Here is a 17033-nt window from a genome sequence, read left to right as displayed (position 1 = left end):
GTAGAAAAGCTTGTCGTGCCACTCTCATTGGCGTGATAGTATTGTTTTGTCATGTCACCGGAAGTGGTCTGACAAAATTGAACATTCGAAGAATCATAACTCTTTAATATGAAGTCGGATGAAGATGATTTTTATATAAAAATTTAGGTATCGATGAAATCTAAAACTTTCTAGTCTGAGTTTTTTTCATGAAATCTAAAACTTTCTAGTTTTGAGTTTTTTTATTTTAGAATGTTAAGATGCTCAAAAAATAATATAAAAGTTCAGCATCATAATAATTACATACCAAGGCTTGCCACAATAGAAAATAATATCTTTCTCTGTATATGTGGTCAAATGAAGATACATTTTATACCAAAGATGTAGGTTTCAATGATATTTACAACTTTATAGTTTTTAGTTTGTACATTTAAGGTTGTCAAAATGCTCGAGAAAATAATATAAAATTTCAGCAGCATATTAATAGGGCACAAGGGCTTGTCGTCTCACGAAAATTATATTTTGTGTCAAATGAAGATATTTTTAATATTAAAGTTGTATGTACGCATGATTGCATTATTGCTCTCACGCGCGCGGTATACTCGCCGGACGATGTGCTAGCTGGAGGTGGCCGGCGCCCTGTTCCTGCCGTAGAACGCCGGGTTGGACGGGTTCCAAAGGGAGACCGTGTCGCTTCCGAGCATCATTACGACGGACGACATCACCGGCCGGTCTGCCGGGTCTTCCTGGACGCATAGCAGACCAATTTGGATGCACCTTAGCACGTCGCTCCGGCAGAAGCAGCTTCTTCCCAGGCACGGGTCTACGATCGCCTCCGGCACCACCCCGGCCGTCCAGTGGTCCCATACCTGCGCCATGCATGCATGTGTGCATCGAGGATGATGCATGATCCATGGTTTAGTTAAGAGTAAAAAAGACGACATCTCTGCTACGCAAGGCCGGTTTACGTTATGAATTACACTTGAGCAGGGAATGAAGCACTCACGAGGCTCAAGAGATCGTCTTCATCACGCGATCGCCAGGCGTCGTCGTCCCGGCAGACGTTGTGCTTCTTTCCCGTCACGATCTCAAGGACCATGACGCCGAAGCTGTACACGTCTGACTTGACGGAGTAGTTCCCGCGCATCACGTACTCCGGCGCCATGTAACCGCTGGAACAATGGACATCCAAAACCTAGCTAGTCAAGATCGTACGTCCCTGGATATGATATCTGGTATTCGAGGAACTAGCTAGGCGGAGACGCGACACTCACTAGGTACCAACGACATGATTGGTGACACCCTGCGTCTGGTCTCGTCTGAAAAGCCTCGCAAGGCCGAAGTCCGAAATCTTGGGGTTCATGTTCATGTCCAGCAAGATGTTGCTCGCTTTGAGATCACGGTGGACTACCTTGAGCTGAGAGTCTTCGTGCAGGTACTGCAGGCCCCGAGCTATCCCGTGTATGATGCTGCACCTCATTGTCCAGTCCAGCTGTTCACGCTTCTCAGTGTCTGCTCAAAGGAAATTAAAAGCAGGAGCGAATCATCAAGGTTTAATGTCAGATTTTACAGAAGGAGATCGAAGATCTGGAGGATATGACAATCGCGAATTCGTCGATTGAATTGAATTAGTCTAGGTAGGCAGCATTCAAGTGTCGTTATCGTTATCGTTACCGTACCGAAGAGTATCTGATCAAGGCTGCGGTTGGGAACAAACTCGTAGACGAGCAACCTCTCCTGCTGTTCCAGGCAGACGCCTACTAGACTGACGAGATTCTTGTGCTGAAGCTTGGCAACCAGGGCGAGCTCATTCTTCAGCTCTCCGATTCCTTGAGCTGATTGCCTTGATAGCCTCTTCACCGCTATTTCATTGCCGTCCGGGAGAGTACCCTGCACCAGTAAAACCGATAACAATAATAATGCGAGCTTAGTTGTTGACAATGACAATATCAATGGAATATATACAGGCTTATTAGCTCAATCAAGCTCTGATATTGGCAAGTTTATAAGTACTTTGTACACTGCACCAAACCCGCCTTCGCCGAGCTTGTTACTCTCGTCGAAATCCCGCGTCGCAGCTCGCAGGGTGGAGATGTCAATGATCATCGATTCTATGCTCTCCATGCCTTCTGTTTCAGTGGAATGAGTGGGATCTGTTCAAATATCGAAGCGTGAGCAAACCAATTGCCTTTTCATCTAAACACTTCAAGCTGCAAACCTGTAGCGGATGAGGGAAGAATAATTCGGCACACTACATACTTGATTGGGTTCCTCCTGTTTGTGGTCTCCTTCTCCACAAACAAAGCCAGATGAGCAGGTTAATGACCAGCAAACCTGCTATGGTCGGCAGCAGTATTACAAGTACGGAGACGGGGACGCTATACTTCCTCCCTGCCAGTGTTGTGAATTGATATCGTTGTACAACGTAAAAAAAACATCAGGACGGCTCGAATAAGGGGTTGTTTGTTATAAAAACTAAATATTAGCTATTTAGAAATTAGTTAAAATTAACCCTAACCTATCCAAACACAGAAAGGTTAATATCAAATAAATGGGATTATTTTTTTAGCCAAGTATTCAACTAGCTGTTAGCCAACTAGCCAACTCCTAACTAATTGGGGATAATTTTTAGCTCCAACTAGCTCTAGCTAATTCAAGCTGAACCTAAAAGCATCTTCAAGTGTCTTTCTAAAATTTGTTCTCTCTCTTTTTGAAAGATTCGACCAAGTCAGCATGTATTAATAAGAAACGAAGCAATTTTTACACATGTGCACGCAACGTTTGGAGAGTAGTCAAACTGTTTTTTATAAAAAGTATTCTGAATTTTAGAAACTCACTATTTTGAACTATTTTATTTAATCTAATCTTTTATATTTTTAGTAACCATTGCAATATGTTGTCCTTGAGAGTAAACGAGGATATATAGCTCCGTTACCTCAATAAGTTGTAACTCACAAATGATCATTGTCCTAGCCGAAATGATTTATTTCCTTTTGGCCCTTTGATTCTAAATCCAACATTTTAGATGATTCCACGGGAATTATAGGAAGATCTAAAAAACCTAACTCCCACCATACCTAGCCTAGGACCTCACCGCTGCAACCATCGTTCCCTTTGACTACAACTCTCTTCGTTCTAAATTATAACTTAGATAAATTTTGTAGAAAATATATATCTATACATATATATATGTTCAAATAAATAAAATTTTAATATATTTCATAAAAACTTTAATGAATTAAATTTGATATTTCAAATATTTGTGTATGTTTCTATTAAATTGGTTAATAAAAAATTTATTTTCTAAATCATCATTTGAAGAGTTATGAGTAAAAAATATTTTCTATATCTTTGTACTTTCCAACAACTTTTTTATATCTTGTGTTTACTCTAAAGAGTCATCCTCACTCTTTATCATTGGTTAGCATGAATTCGGAACAGATGATGTCTATATTTGAAGATCTAATTAGAGAATATATTGAAGAGTATTCTTTTTCAAAAAAAAAACAATCTCTATTCCTATAAACTAGGGAGAATATAGTGAGTCTCTTCGTTCAAAAAAATATAGTATGAGTCTCTTGGAGTTATTCTACTCTAAGTACCAGTGTTACAATGTTGTTGTTTTTTTTAGAATCTAATACACTATTCGAAACAGGATGTGTATACTATGATGAGCAATAAATTAGATAAATACAAAACATGAATATTTCCGGCGTCAATACACTAACTCAGTATACGTATAGCCCATTGCCATTGTTTGGTATGACTATTTAAAATCAGAGTACGTAGCATATATTTGAGTAGGTGTGGCTACACACCTTTGAAAAGAACTTATGGAAAACATTGCCAAGACAAAACAACAGCTCCAAATATGTCGTCCTCTCCTTCATTTTCGTGTGCCTTCGGTCAAGTGGCAATGGTAGTGCACGTTGGGACAGGCCAAGCAAATGAAACAAACGTGTCGTTTCCCCCAACTGCTTAACTTGACATGTGACTATATAGTCCCACATAGTAGTTTGACAGGGACAAGATATATAATATAACACACAAGAAGGTGCATGCGATCTGTATTTTAAATTATAATTCACTTTAATTTTGTTGTAAGTCAATTTTTTTAGAATTACACAGTAGAACACATGTACACTCATGGAACACATATACGCAATGCCTACCTCTATAAGCACCTCCGAAAGACTGGTTCAGTATGCTGATGACACTCTCATCATATTGGAAGGGGATTCAAAACAAATTCTGTTCCTAAAGTCAGTCATCAACACCTTCTTTGAAGCTACCGGGCTTAGGGTGAACTTAACGAAATCAATGATGCTACCAATCAATGTGCCGGAACATAAGGTGGAATTCCTTGCTAACACCTTTGGTTGCTCGAAAGGAACTTTCCCTTTCACTTATTTAGGACTGCATCTGGGGCTAACCAAACCAGTGATCCAGGATTACCTACCTCTTCTAAATAAGTGTGAAAGGAGATTAGGAAGTGTGACTGCTTTCTTAACTCAGGTTAGAAGACTGGAAGTTACTAATGCAGTGTTGACTGCATTACCAACCTTTTATATGTGCACGCTGGATATCCCAAAAACAGTGATTAAAAGAATTGATAAATTCAGAAAAAACTGTTTATGGAGGGGAAATGAGAAAAATGCAAGAAAACCCCCTAAGGCAGCTTGGAAGATGGTATGCAAATCAAGGCAAGAGGGTGGACTGGGGATCATTAACATAGGGGAACAAAATAAAGCTCTTCTGATGAAAAATTTGGATAAATTCTTCAACAGAAGAGATATTCTCTGGGTGCAAATGATCTGGGAAAAGTATTACAAGGATGGGAAGCTGCCAGGACGAACTAGGAAAGATTCCTTCTAGTGGAGAGACAACATAAACTCATAGGGAACTTCAAAGAGCTAGCATGCCCGAACCTGAAAAATGGAGAGAGTATATTATTCTGGAAGGACAAATGGAATGGTCAGGAACTTCAACTTGCCATGCCTGAATTGTTCTCCTATGCAAAATGAACTGGTCTCTGCCAAGAAGGTCTTCAGTACTGATGACCCAATTGATCTTTTTGCACTACCACTTTCAACTCAAGCCTTTTAGCAGTTGCAACAACTAATTTCCTTGTTACAAGAGCTACCATAGTCTCAGGGACCGATGAGTGGAAATACAGTTGGGGGAATCAGTATAGCTCTTCAAAAGCTTACAAGCTATTAATGGGACACAACCAGATTCATGACGCTTATAAGTGGTTGTGGAAGTCACAATGTCAACCTAAGCATAAGGTGTTTTTTTGGCTGCTAATCAGTGATAGGTTGAACACCAGGAACATTCTAAGAAGAAAAATATGGAGCTCCAATCATATGACTGTGTGTTTTGTGTCAATAGCACTGAGGAAACCGCTCAGCATTTGTTCCTCCAGTGCCCTTTTGCAGCTCAGTGTTGGCAGAACATTCAGATTGAAGCACCTACAAACTCTACGTTCCCGGATGCTATTTCCCAGATCAAAGATCAGATGCGGTCTCAATTCTTCATGGCCACAACGATTTTGATGTGTTGGTCTATTTGGAAAACAAGGAACAATCTGATTTTTGAAGGAGTTCAGCCATCAATTCAGGCGGCCAAATTAGTTTTCAAGAAGAAATTGACCCTACTTTCTGCATAGAGTCAAAGAAAGTCTCCATCAAAATCTACAAGAATGGATTCTCTCTCTACCATAGTCTTTCCTTTTAGTTTTCTCTTTTTTGTTTCTTTTTTTTTCCTTAATCTTGTACTGGCTCGTTGTCCACCGTTTCTTTCAATAAATTTCTTAGCCTTGGCCCCTCTAGATTACTCAAAAAAAAAGACTGAGTCGACAGATTTCGACTCATCCCTATGAACACACATATGTAAACCCTACTCCTATGAGCACCTTCGAAAGACTGAGTCCACACATCTCGAGATTTACAAAGTCATCATAGACGCCTCGCTGTCAAGGGGGACGTCGCCTAACACTGAAAGTATAACACTATTAAATCAGGTGCCTCGCTGTCAACAGGAACGTCGCCTACCACTTAAAACATAGGGTCATTAAATCCTAGAATAAATCTAATAAAATACGAGCATTCGTGTCAAATCAAAAACTTAAACTTGGGTGGACAGATTCCAAACAACAAGTCCAATACGTCGTCCTCTTCTTCATTTCCTTGTACCCTCGTTCAAGTGGCAATAATAAAGCACATTATTAGGATTTAGACCAAGCCAACCATATGAAATAAACGTGTCGTCTGCCTTGACTTCTCAACTTGACATATGATTATCCATGCGCCTTCTCTCTCAATTTTTTTAATTTCAATACATCCCAGTATCCCACATGGTCCAACATGTGCCTCACCCATGTAAACATATCATTTAGGAGTATCATTAAAAATAACTAGCCATATTGTGAGCATCTTTCCTACCTCGAGGACCTAAACTAGAGTAGACATATTAACTATCAGCGGAACTATGCTCATTTTACTCCCTCCCTCCTTCTCAACTTATCATTAATTATATTGAAAGCCTAAATATGTTTTGTATAATTTTCTTCTCATAAATCATACAATTTTCTTTAGCCGAAAGACCCGCAGGAATTGACCATTGTCACTATCTAGGGATGACAGGGGCGCAACATATACCATACAAAAACGTACACCCTCAATTTCAATTCAAGTTATAGTTTAGTTTGGTTTTGTCCTAAGTCAAACTTTTTATTTGACCAATTTAATAGAAAAATACACAAACATATAAAATATCAATTTAATAGAAAAAATACACAAACATTATGAAAAAATATTGGAAGTTCATTTAACTTGTAGATGTTAATACACATTTTCTATAATTTTTCTATTCTATAGTATAAGTTATAATTTAGAACGGATGTGGTAGTAGTCAAAGGGTACCAGGGTGGCAGCGTTGAGGTCGTAAGCCATTATGTACTCCCTCCATCTCTTTTTAATTGTCGCTTGTGTTTTTTGAAAAACAACTACCGGTAATTATATATTTAAAAATATTAATATTTATAATACATAATTTGTATCATTAGAAAGATATTTGAATCTAGTTTTTTAACAAATTTATTTGGAGATACAAATGTTGCACGTATTTTCTACAAATCGAGTCAAACTTGTGGCACGCACACCAACAACGACAATTAAAAAGGGACAGAGGGAGTATGCTGGGACAGTAGGTTATTTATTAGTAGATCTTCGTATGATTTTGTGGAAGAATCATCTTAAATGTTGGATTTATACCCAAGGGACAAAAAAATCATTTCAGCTAGGACAATGATGATATGCAAGTTATTTCTTATATTGATGAAATGTTCACTAAAATATTTAAAATATTAGATTAAATAAAAAGTTCAAATTGGTGGATTCCTAAAATTCGGAATACTTTTTCTAAAAAAACAGTTTCACTTCTTTATGATAACTCTATCTCTGTTGATTGTTCTTGTGGGTTTATGCCGTTGATCATTTGTGAGATGCAGTGTCATTGATTTATTTTAATTAAGCCTGATAGTCACTGAATTTTGTACTCTCTTCATCCCAAAATAAGATGTTTCCCCTAGAGTCCCACACGAGGTAGCAGGCAAGGCAAGCGATCAATACTCACTCACCTCCTCCAGCAGCCGCAGGCGTGACACTCGTGGGCCCCATCGCCGGTGTTGGGGATCCCAACGCCAACTGGACCATCACCGGGCTGTTGAGGAAGGAGTACACCTCGTACCGGTAACTGCACCTGATCCCGAGAACCCTGCCGCCGACGCGGTCCGTGAACAGCCTCGGCATCTCGGCGATGATGCCGGCGAGGCATACCCTGCACTGCGCCGGCGTCAGGTCCGGCGTGCACTGCGCCCAGCTGTACACCTTGACCTTGGGGTACTCCTGGTCGAAGTCGGCCTCCCCGGCGGCGTACCGCCGCGTCGAGTTGTACGCGGCGTAGTCGGCGGTGGCGTTCACCAGCGCGCCGACGAGGCGGTTGAACCGGGCCGGGTCCGACGTGACGTTCCGGAGGTTGATGCGGTCCGTCGACGCTGACGCGACGTTGTCGCCGGAGGAGAGGAAGCCGCCGTCGTCGGAGTAGTAGAGAATGCAGGGGTCGTAGTAGATGGCGGCGCTCCTGTCGAAGGAGCACATGTTCTGGACGTCCTGGAAGGCCGTGACGAGGCAGGCGGAGCAGGTCGTGGCGTTGGCGTCCCCGCGGCAGAGCGAGAGCGCCGAGACCTGCTCCGGGACGGCGCCGACGACGGCGGTCGCGAAGAGGTCCGGGGACGATGAGATGTTCTTGGGCAGGGCGACGGCGAGCAGGGCGAGATTGGCCTGGTACGTGCTGTTGGCCGTGAAGTTGCCCGTCTTGCCGCATACCTGCCATGGGTAACCCGCGGCTCGCGGCACGAGCAGCACGACAGCGGCAAGGACCAGCAGCAATGGCGGCAAGGGGCATTGAGCTTGAGCCATTGTGCTATGTGTGCGTTTAGGTGGGGAACGTGTCATTCATTTATGCATGCATGTTGTCGAGAGGATGGAAACGGAATCTTTCGGTGGTCCTTGCCGCTGTCGTGCTCTCGAAATGGAACTCTTTGCTTTGTTCAAAAAGAAGAAAAATCTATGCGTCAATACGGACGCGTATGACATTTATGGAATTTAGAGACGATTGTTGACCACTTTTGACGTGAAATGCCCGTTCTATCAGCAGCTCTGGGCGAACATTCCTCACCTAAACGCTTCCATGTGAATGGGTTGCCCGTTCCCCAATTCCTGTTTCAAGATCGTTCGCTAACGGTCCGTCAACGATCATGGTCCAGTGTCCTTGCAGTACTTTTCACCTTTTTTTTGTGCTTCTCTTTTGTTTGCCTTTTCATGTTTTTTTTCATATTATAATCTACTGTTTCTATTCTATATATTATGAACATTTTTTATGTTAACAAATTTTTCCACAACAAAACATGTAAAAAAAGGTTGTGCCGGATAAGTTGCATATAAATTCTTCAAAAGACTTTGGACAACAAAATCCTTTTGTATAGGTATGCTATTCGTAAAATTAATTTGTTATACTATGTTGAGATTATTATGACGCTGATAGTTGTGACAAAAGGTTGGATTAAAAACTTAGGCTTTTTGTTTGTATCTTATCTCACTCTTGTTCTTGAACATTTCAGATGGTGAACACCAAGAATTACTGCAATTCTAGGGACAATGGCCCGAACCTTCCTCCACCAGCTTAAGAATCCTGCTTAGCACAAATTTCACATAAGTTTTTTATATTCTCCCTTAATTTGTTTTAAAATTCCTAGAATGCAGGGAGTATTTAAGGTAAAGCATACATATGGGATGGAAACTAAATATGAAGCAATGCCACAGAGCCCAATAGAGAAATCAAACTCAACCAAGTAAATGTGGTCTCTAAAATTCGAGTAGTCAAGGAATTTCTAGATGTTTTCCTTGCGAATACTACCAAATCAAGAAATTGAATTTTTCCTAGAGCTAGTACCAAGCATCTTCTGGTTATGGCTAGGTTCTTGGAAAGGCTTCACAAGACTGGGTGGTCTATGATTTTTAGGGCCTGTTTAGATTGAAGATGAAAATTTTTTGGATGTCACATCGGATATGTCGGAAGAATGTTGGGAGGGGTTTTTAGAAACTAATAAAAAAAACAAATTACATAACTCGTCAGGAAACTGCAAGACGAATCTATTAAGTATAATTAATCTGTCATTAGCACATGTGGGTTACTGTAGCACTTAAGGCTAATCATGGACTAACTAGGCTTAAAAGATTCGTCTCGTGATTTTCAACCAAACTGTGTAATTAGTTTATTTTTTTATCTACATTTAATGTTTGATGCATGTGTCCAAAGATTCGATGGGATGGATAAAAATTTTTTGGATGGCGAACTAAACAGGCCCTTACCAAACAGTTTTAACAAGATCAGATTTTGGATGGTCAGTGATAAATATATCTTGGCATACATGTGAAATGTGGACTGCATGTGGCTGCAAACTAGGTCAAACAAGTAAAGACGAATGTTTGTTAATCAATCTTTTTTGGCAATGACCTGGCGTCTTTAATGACGGGCGAAGGTCTGCTGACTAGTCAAAGCCACACGAAATACTTTCCAAAATCGTTAAAACAAGGTATAACCCACACAAGCAACGGACCGACGGTCCCAGGCAGCTCAGAGGAGACTCATTTCTGCAGCAAACAATGGTTGGTGCCCACTCTATTGTCGCCGTTGCCGCCGTACTCGCCGTCGTTCTGCCGCTCACCGCGGCCCAACCGTACCGGTCCTCGACATGTGCAGGCGGCACCTACGCGGCCAACGGCACCTACCAAGCCAACCTCCAGCTCGTTGCCGCGGCGCTCCCCGCCAACGCCTCGGCCACGCCGGCCGGCTTCGCCACGGGCACCGTTGGTGCGTTGCCTAACCAGATCTCCGCGCTGGCGCTGTGCCGCGGCGACACGGACGCACCAGCCTGCCGCGCGTGCGTCGCCGACGCGTTCCCCGGCGCGCAGCAGGACTGCCCGAGCAGCAAGGACGTCACCGTCTACCAGGACGCCTGCGTCGTTCGCTTCTCAGACCAGCAGTTCCTGGACTTCCCCGGCGTGAACTCGCCCTACGCCGTGTCGTCGTGGGACTCGGACAACCTCACGGTTCCCGCGGCCTGGTTTGACGCCGCCGTCGCGGCGCTCATGAACGCCACGGTCGACCGCGCTGTGAGTGTGAGTGTGACCGCGGCAAGCAGCAGCAGCAACTCCTCCTCCGCCAGGAAGTATTTCGCGACGGGCGTGGAGGACTTCGACGCCGAGCACTACCCGAAAATCTACGGGCTGGCGCAGTGCGTGCCGGACATGACGGTGGTGCAGTGCCGGGGCTGCCTTGGGAGCCTCGTCGCGTCGATGCCGGGGTTCCTGGACGGGAAGCCCGCGGGGAGATCGCTTGGTGTGTGGTGTAACTTGAGGTACAGCGTGAGTCCGTTCTACGCGGGCCCTGCGATGCTGCACCTCGCGGCGCCGGCGCCGGCGCCTGCACCAACGGCTGTGCCCTCAGTTGTTACTCCAAAGAACGGAGCAGGTAGCTTCCCGTCCTGGCTTGTTTTCCTGCAGGAAAATCTCTCTGAGTTGTGTGAGAATCGCCGATCTTCTACTACTGCCTCAAGTTAGTTTTTGTCACGGGTCTCCATTAGTGCTTGCAGGGAGGAGGAGGAGGAGGAGAGCAGCAGGAATCGCCGCCGGGGTCGCTGGTTTCGTCGCGTTGGTAATGCTATTTTCAGGTGTCGCTCTGGTTCGCTTCAGGAGAAAGATTGCCGAAAAGAATGGTAGCTGTCGCTGTAAATAGTAGCATAACTACTGCCTGTTCAAGAACTGGAATTCTTCATTATTCTTCCGCACATTGACATGTCTTATATATATGCTAATACAACACACAGCAGCGTTGGAGAAAATTGGCAGAGCGAAGTGCACCGTCTTTGACTTTTTTACACTGCAAGAAGCAACTGAAAACTTCTCAGAGGACCTTAAGATCGGCGAAGGTGGTTTCGGCATTGTATACAAGGTTGTATATCTTATTATCCCTAATTTTGGGAATAAAGACTTGTATGAATCAACTGCAAGTACTGCTCTCTTGTCAAATTCTGATGAAAGACTCTGGCAGGGAAAGCTCCCAGACGGGCAAGAAGTAGCAGTAAAGAAACTTTTAGACAGTGCTACTGGACATGGACTGCTGCAGCTACATAATGAATTGCAGGTATTGGCAACGCTTCAGCATAAGAACCTTGTCAGGTTGCACGGGTTTTGCGTGCATCAGAACCAGAAGATGCTTGTTTATGAATACATCAAGAACGGAAGCCTCGACAACTTTCTGTTTGGTATCTTCTCTACTTCATTGGCACCTTTATATATACTTTTTTGTATGTGCATAAAACTCGGCACTGTAGGATGGTGGTTAAAGATAAAAACAACACATGCCAATGTTCCAAAGATCTGATAGTATAAATCATTCACGTTAGGGGCATCATGTTCAGTGATAGACTTATTCACTGTTGCACTTCCTGCAAACAAATTACCTCTGGTCCATATGTAAGGCTAGCAGATAAAAAGTAGGCATGCTACCTCATCTAGTTCTGCCTTGCAAAACCGTCTAACATAACTTATCATTTCGTCCAGAAGACACTGAAACGGGAAATAAGCTAAGTTGGGATCAGCAGTACAACATCATTGTTGGCATTGCCAAGGGAATAATGTACCTTCATGAGGATTCAAGAATTAGGATCATTCATCGAGACCTGAAAGCCAACAACATCCTGCTTGATGAGAACGCGGATCCAAAGATTTCAGACTTCGGACTAGCAAGGCTGCTGGGAGACCATACGCAGACCAAAACAGCTACGGTTGCTGGAACATAGTACTCTCTCTGATCATTCAAGTATTAAATTTTTCAAATATATATTGAAGGTATCAAATGCGCCTAACTGATCATCACTTACGTGCCTGCAGTGGTTACATGGCTCCAGAGTACGCAATACACGGAAGTGTATCACCAAAAATCGACATTTTCAGCTTTGGTGTGCTAGTGCTTGAAATTGTAACTCGGAGAAGGAACACCAGTTTTAATGACTGCGATACCGTGAATCTCCTGAGCGATGTATGTAACCTCGTTTTGCACTGCAGAAATCCACATCATCTCATCACTGGAACTGAAGTTTCAACTGACAAACTTGTGGCCAACATCTTGCAGGTATGGAAATGCTGGATACAAGGGATGGCGTCGCAGTTCGTTGACCAAACCCTCGATGGATTCTCTCGAACCCAAGCGCTAAGATGCATCCAAATTGGGCTGCTCTGCGTCCAGTCTGATCCTGACGACAGGCCTGACATTTCATCCGTCGTTTCCATGTTGACAAGGGACAGCATGGAGCTTCAGGCACCGGCACAGCCTGCGTTTTTCTTTGGGAGAGCCTCACCTGTTGTTTCTCAGCCGTATGAGGAACACTTTTGTGGTTATGACCAGTCTGATGTGATCTTCCAAGAAGGTATCACAGTGAACGAGGTCACACTCACTGATCCATATCCTAGATAAGCTGATGATACATATCAATTATCAATCTCCCCAAGACAATAATGTGGAGTGCATATATATACCAATGAGAATGTGAATTACTTTGACATTTATTTTTGTTCAGAACTGCAGTACTAAATGATAGTGAACGAACTAGAAAATGTAGATCAAACTTTTTTCATACAGAAACACTAGGTAGTATGCCCGTGCGTTGCTACGGGATATCTAACATTTTGTATTTAAAATACGTGGATCGCATGATAAGATAATAATATTATAAAATATAAATACCAATTTTAAAGTGACATTATCTTAATAAAGCAAAGTTTTTAAAATCAAACACAATTATGGAGAGCACGGTGTCGCAGGCTTATGAACTCTACTTTATAGACTTTTTTTTGATATAGCTAAGATAATGTTTAATATCGGTAGGAAGAAATCTCCGATATCTATTTCTTTCATACGCCAATAAATCCACAAATAGTTCTGCCACATCTTCGTATGATCCTGTCACACATTCGAGTGTATGTGTAAATTCACAAATAAGTTCTGCCGCATCTCTGTACCCTCTTTCTGTTGAGCGACGCAACGATGGAATCCATCTCGCAACTGGGAAGCCAAAGTCATGAAAACCTTTCAATGCTCAAAACTAAAGTAAAATGGCACGCGAATGACATGATTAAAAACAAAAAGTCAGTGGATCATGTCTAATCACACGGATCCTTAGACACCCTCTTTCTTGTTAATTATTTTCTTTGTTTATAACAAAATTAAAAGTTTGAATAGTTGTGATGATAATTAATTAGCAAGCATTCGACATTTGAGTCGGATGACCTAAAATCCTATCATAGTCCGCATGTTGCAACGGGAACGAATAATACCCGGATAATTTAAGCACAAACTTGTTATACATTGGATGATGATTTTTATTTTTTTTCTAAAATAATAAATCATTGAGAAACATTAGTTGTCACAAATAGTAGATGTTATACACTATACCTTCAGTACCGTGCGAGTGCCATCAGTAGATGTTCTTACGTACTTCAGAAGACTCATTGACAGAGTATCGCTCAAAGGAAAACAACTATTATGCAAAGATAGACCCTGCAAAAAGACAGAACTTCATCTTATTGAGCAAATATAAGGTAGACAATTCTCACAGAAATAATGGCAGATAACAAACTGAATATGATAACATTGCTGCATCAAAAAACACTTAGCTAGTAAGAATTAATCATTACTTGTACTGTAATTCACTGGTTCTATTTTTTTTTTAAAAAAAACAAGTACTCTATTTTTATTAACAAGTAAAATAATGATCTAGTTATGTTATACACTAAACCTTAACTGCAACTGAAGGATTATTTGACATCATCTACACCCACTAAAAACTATATTACTGATGAATTCTACTTCACCAAGTTATCAAACAACTCAGTTCTAAATAACGAAATTGGAATAACATCTATGCTAAGCTTGAGAAAAGTACACTCACATATCAGGTAGAGTTCAAGTACTTTTTTTGCGCAAGAGATGTTCAGGTATTGAAAGATCTTTGAGCTACCTATATTGTCATGGCTAACCTTTTGGTACACACCAATTTTCAATTTCCTACATGGAAACTGACATGTCTTCAACAGCTAGATCGGCGGCAGCAGCGCTTCCTGGCCGCCTGTGCGTTGGAGCCAGGAGCCAGAGCCGCAAAGGCGTCGCCCCGCCTCGTCCTAGGCCGGAGCGAGCAAGAAAAAAGTATTGCATAGTTGAGCTACCTCTCCTCGACCACGCAGTTGCCAGGAATGAACTTGTCCCCATCTTGTACATCTTCTCATCTCCATTTGTGGCTCGCTTCCAATCAACCATTCCCATCCGTTAGTGACGTGCTCTGCTGGCTTGGATCGTCGAGGCTCACCTCGTCGCTGCCGTGGGTGGATGCGCTTCCTAGGACGATGCAGGGTAGTTGCAGATGTGCTTCTGTGGGATGGGGGAGGGGACGAACGGCCTCCCAACGCCCAGCCTGCGCCCTTCCGCGGTGGCCTACGTCCTGCAGAAAAGTTCACCAGCTAACAATATTTGGACTCATTCCAGCAACAATGGCCAATGCTTCAACTACAAGTGAAAGGTTTTTGAGAGACACCATGGACCCTACAAGTTTATTGAAGAACTGTTAATTCTTCCTTTTGAGACAAAATTTTGGAAAGACATAAGTTTCCAAGTCAAAGATATTCAATTTCTATATCTTATTAAATAGCACATGAATAGCGAATTCTGCCTAATCCCAAAAGATCTAATTGCAACTGACTCACGGTTCCTTTGGAGCACCAAGCCGAGCTCTAGACTGATAAAACTACTCACAACATGTTATCCTAAGTAACTGAATCCTCTACACAAATAGGCAGACGAAGGAAGACCAACACTCCAGTGCTAAATTTAGCTTGAGGTGGAATCGTACGTTTCGCTAGGAATGCTCTAAAGAAATACAGAAAGATTAAACATTTCCTCAACATTCTGCTCCAAGTGTAGCTTGAGGTGCAACATTCTGCTCAAACGTCTCCCCAAAATGAGAAATTGGTTGCAGTAATCACGCACAGTGGGAGCCACGAATTCGCTAGAACCTGTGTCTCCATCAATCAATCATTTAACAGAAAAGAAATGCAAACGGAGTGGGTAAAGCTTCCCCGACCTCTGAGAGATGTAGCGTAGGAGCTCGTCATTGACGAAGGTCTCGGCCCCGAAGCCTCCATGGTGCCCGCGGAGCGGTCGACGGCGGCGCGCGCCATGGCCTCGACCTCCTCGGTCTGCAGCTGGTCCCCTGGTAGGTCATGTCGACGCGGCGCCACAGCGTGGGGTCGGAGGCCGCGAGGCGGTGCCACGCGCGGCAGACCAGCCCGGCCCCGAGTTGGATCTCCGCCACGTCCAGCTTCGCGAACACGGCCACCGGAGATCGGCGCGGGCGCGGCGCGGGCGCTTGGCCACCGGAGATAGGCGCGTCCGGTCGCTGGTGCGCGCGGGCGAGCGGGCACCGGCGTTGCCGCTCGGGCAGCGGGCTCGCTGCGGGCGGCGTCCACCGGGGTCCGCGCGGGCGAGCGTTCACCGGGGTCCGCGCGGGGCGCGCTCGGACAGCGGGCTCGCTGTGGGCGGGGGGCGCGGGGCGCGTCCACCGGGGTCCGCGTGAGCGAGCGCCGGCGCGGGGCGCCTCCACCGGAGTGCGCGCGGTCGGGCTCGCTGCGGCGCGGGGCGCGTCCACCGGGGAAGGGAAGGTCGAGCGTGATTGGTGGAGGTGATCTCGTGACCGTGATTGCAGGATGTGGGAGCTCGCGCGCGTGGAGGAGGCCTCACTTGCCGGCGCTGCGGAATCGCACGGGGGAGGCAGGCAGGACGAATCTTTTTGTCGCACCAATCTTTTTAGTTGCAGAAGATTTAGAAGTTTAAATATTGAATACAAAATTCACAAAAGTTAATATAGAAAAATAACATCCTGTTCAAAATCATAAGTTAGTGTGTGTACTAATAGAGTGAATATCTAAGATTAGATGTTGTGGATCGGGAGTTCTAGGAAATGCATGCTTTAATAGAAAATGTTGGTGTCTGGAAATACTCCATGTACCTTGTCTTTGTGGTGGGTGATGGTCGTCAGGACGTGCATTTTTTTTTCCTAATGTTACTAGTCGAATTGCTCCTTTTTCAACATGTGGACATACCAGATATTGTTTTTTCCTAACTGGTCTTCGTGATTTATTTTTTTATTCCAAATAAAATTGTGGCAATGGAAGTGGTAAGTGGATTTTCCCCCAAACCATACATTATATATCCCAAATTATAAGTCATTCCAAGAATCTTAGAGAGTCGAAGTTTTTCAAGTTTGACCTAGCAAAATAATAACATTTTTTGTAACAACCAAGTATCATTAGATTCTTTGTTAGTTATATTTTCATAGTGTACCTATTTTATGACATAAATCTTTATATTTCTCTCTATAT

General features: G+C 43.3%; 3 protein-coding genes and 1 long non-coding RNA gene across 14 annotated transcripts; 1 reads left to right on the top strand and 3 right to left on the bottom strand.

Annotated features, from left to right (window-relative positions):
• On the bottom strand, positions 328 to 8459 carry LOC8084086 (cysteine-rich receptor-like protein kinase 6). Its single transcript, XM_021453598.1, has 7 exons — positions 7619 to 8459; positions 2239 to 2370; positions 1993 to 2132; positions 1659 to 1869; positions 1254 to 1491; positions 986 to 1151; positions 328 to 848 (listed from the first exon to the last, which is right to left on the bottom strand). The coding sequence occupies exons 1-7, from the start codon at positions 8457 to 8459 to the stop codon at positions 597 to 599; spliced, it is 1980 nt and encodes a 659-aa protein (XP_021309273.1). The 3' UTR covers positions 328 to 596.
• Positions 10084 to 13209, top strand: LOC8084085 (cysteine-rich receptor-like protein kinase 10). 11 transcript variants are annotated; one of them, XM_021452105.1, is made up of 7 exons: positions 10087 to 11073; positions 11186 to 11317; positions 11429 to 11553; positions 11653 to 11866; positions 12168 to 12402; positions 12495 to 12642; positions 12736 to 13209. In XM_021452105.1, exons 1-7 carry the CDS (start codon positions 10206 to 10208, stop codon positions 13075 to 13077), a joined length of 2064 nt encoding a protein of 687 aa, XP_021307780.1. In that variant the 5' UTR covers positions 10087 to 10205; the 3' UTR covers positions 13078 to 13209. The 11 variants fall into 11 exon arrangements, with proteins under 11 accessions (XP_021307777.1, XP_021307776.1, XP_021307775.1 ...); XM_021452104.1 differs by having other exon boundaries at positions 10090 to 11073; positions 11186 to 11329; XM_021452106.1 differs by having other exon boundaries at positions 10092 to 11073; positions 11195 to 11329; positions 12165 to 12402.
• LOC110432167 lies at positions 11986 to 12619 on the bottom strand. Its single transcript, XR_002449575.1, has 2 exons — positions 12485 to 12619; positions 11986 to 12392 (listed from the first exon to the last, which is right to left on the bottom strand). It is a non-coding gene; the product is annotated as an uncharacterized LOC110432167 (long non-coding RNA).
• On the bottom strand, positions 13427 to 16386 carry LOC110432166. The gene is made up of 4 exons (XM_021452112.1): positions 15737 to 16386; positions 14826 to 15097; positions 14056 to 14160; positions 13427 to 13665 (listed from the first exon to the last, which is right to left on the bottom strand). Exons 1-4 carry the CDS (start codon positions 15831 to 15833, stop codon positions 13567 to 13569), a joined length of 573 nt encoding a protein of 190 aa, XP_021307787.1. The 5' UTR covers positions 15834 to 16386; the 3' UTR covers positions 13427 to 13566.

This window comes from Sorghum bicolor, chromosome 2, assembly GCF_000003195.3.
Source record: "Sorghum bicolor cultivar BTx623 chromosome 2, Sorghum_bicolor_NCBIv3, whole genome shotgun sequence".
Taxonomy (NCBI): domain Eukaryota; kingdom Viridiplantae; phylum Streptophyta; class Magnoliopsida; order Poales; family Poaceae; genus Sorghum; species Sorghum bicolor.
This window is presented reverse-complemented; position numbering and strand designations above follow the sequence as displayed.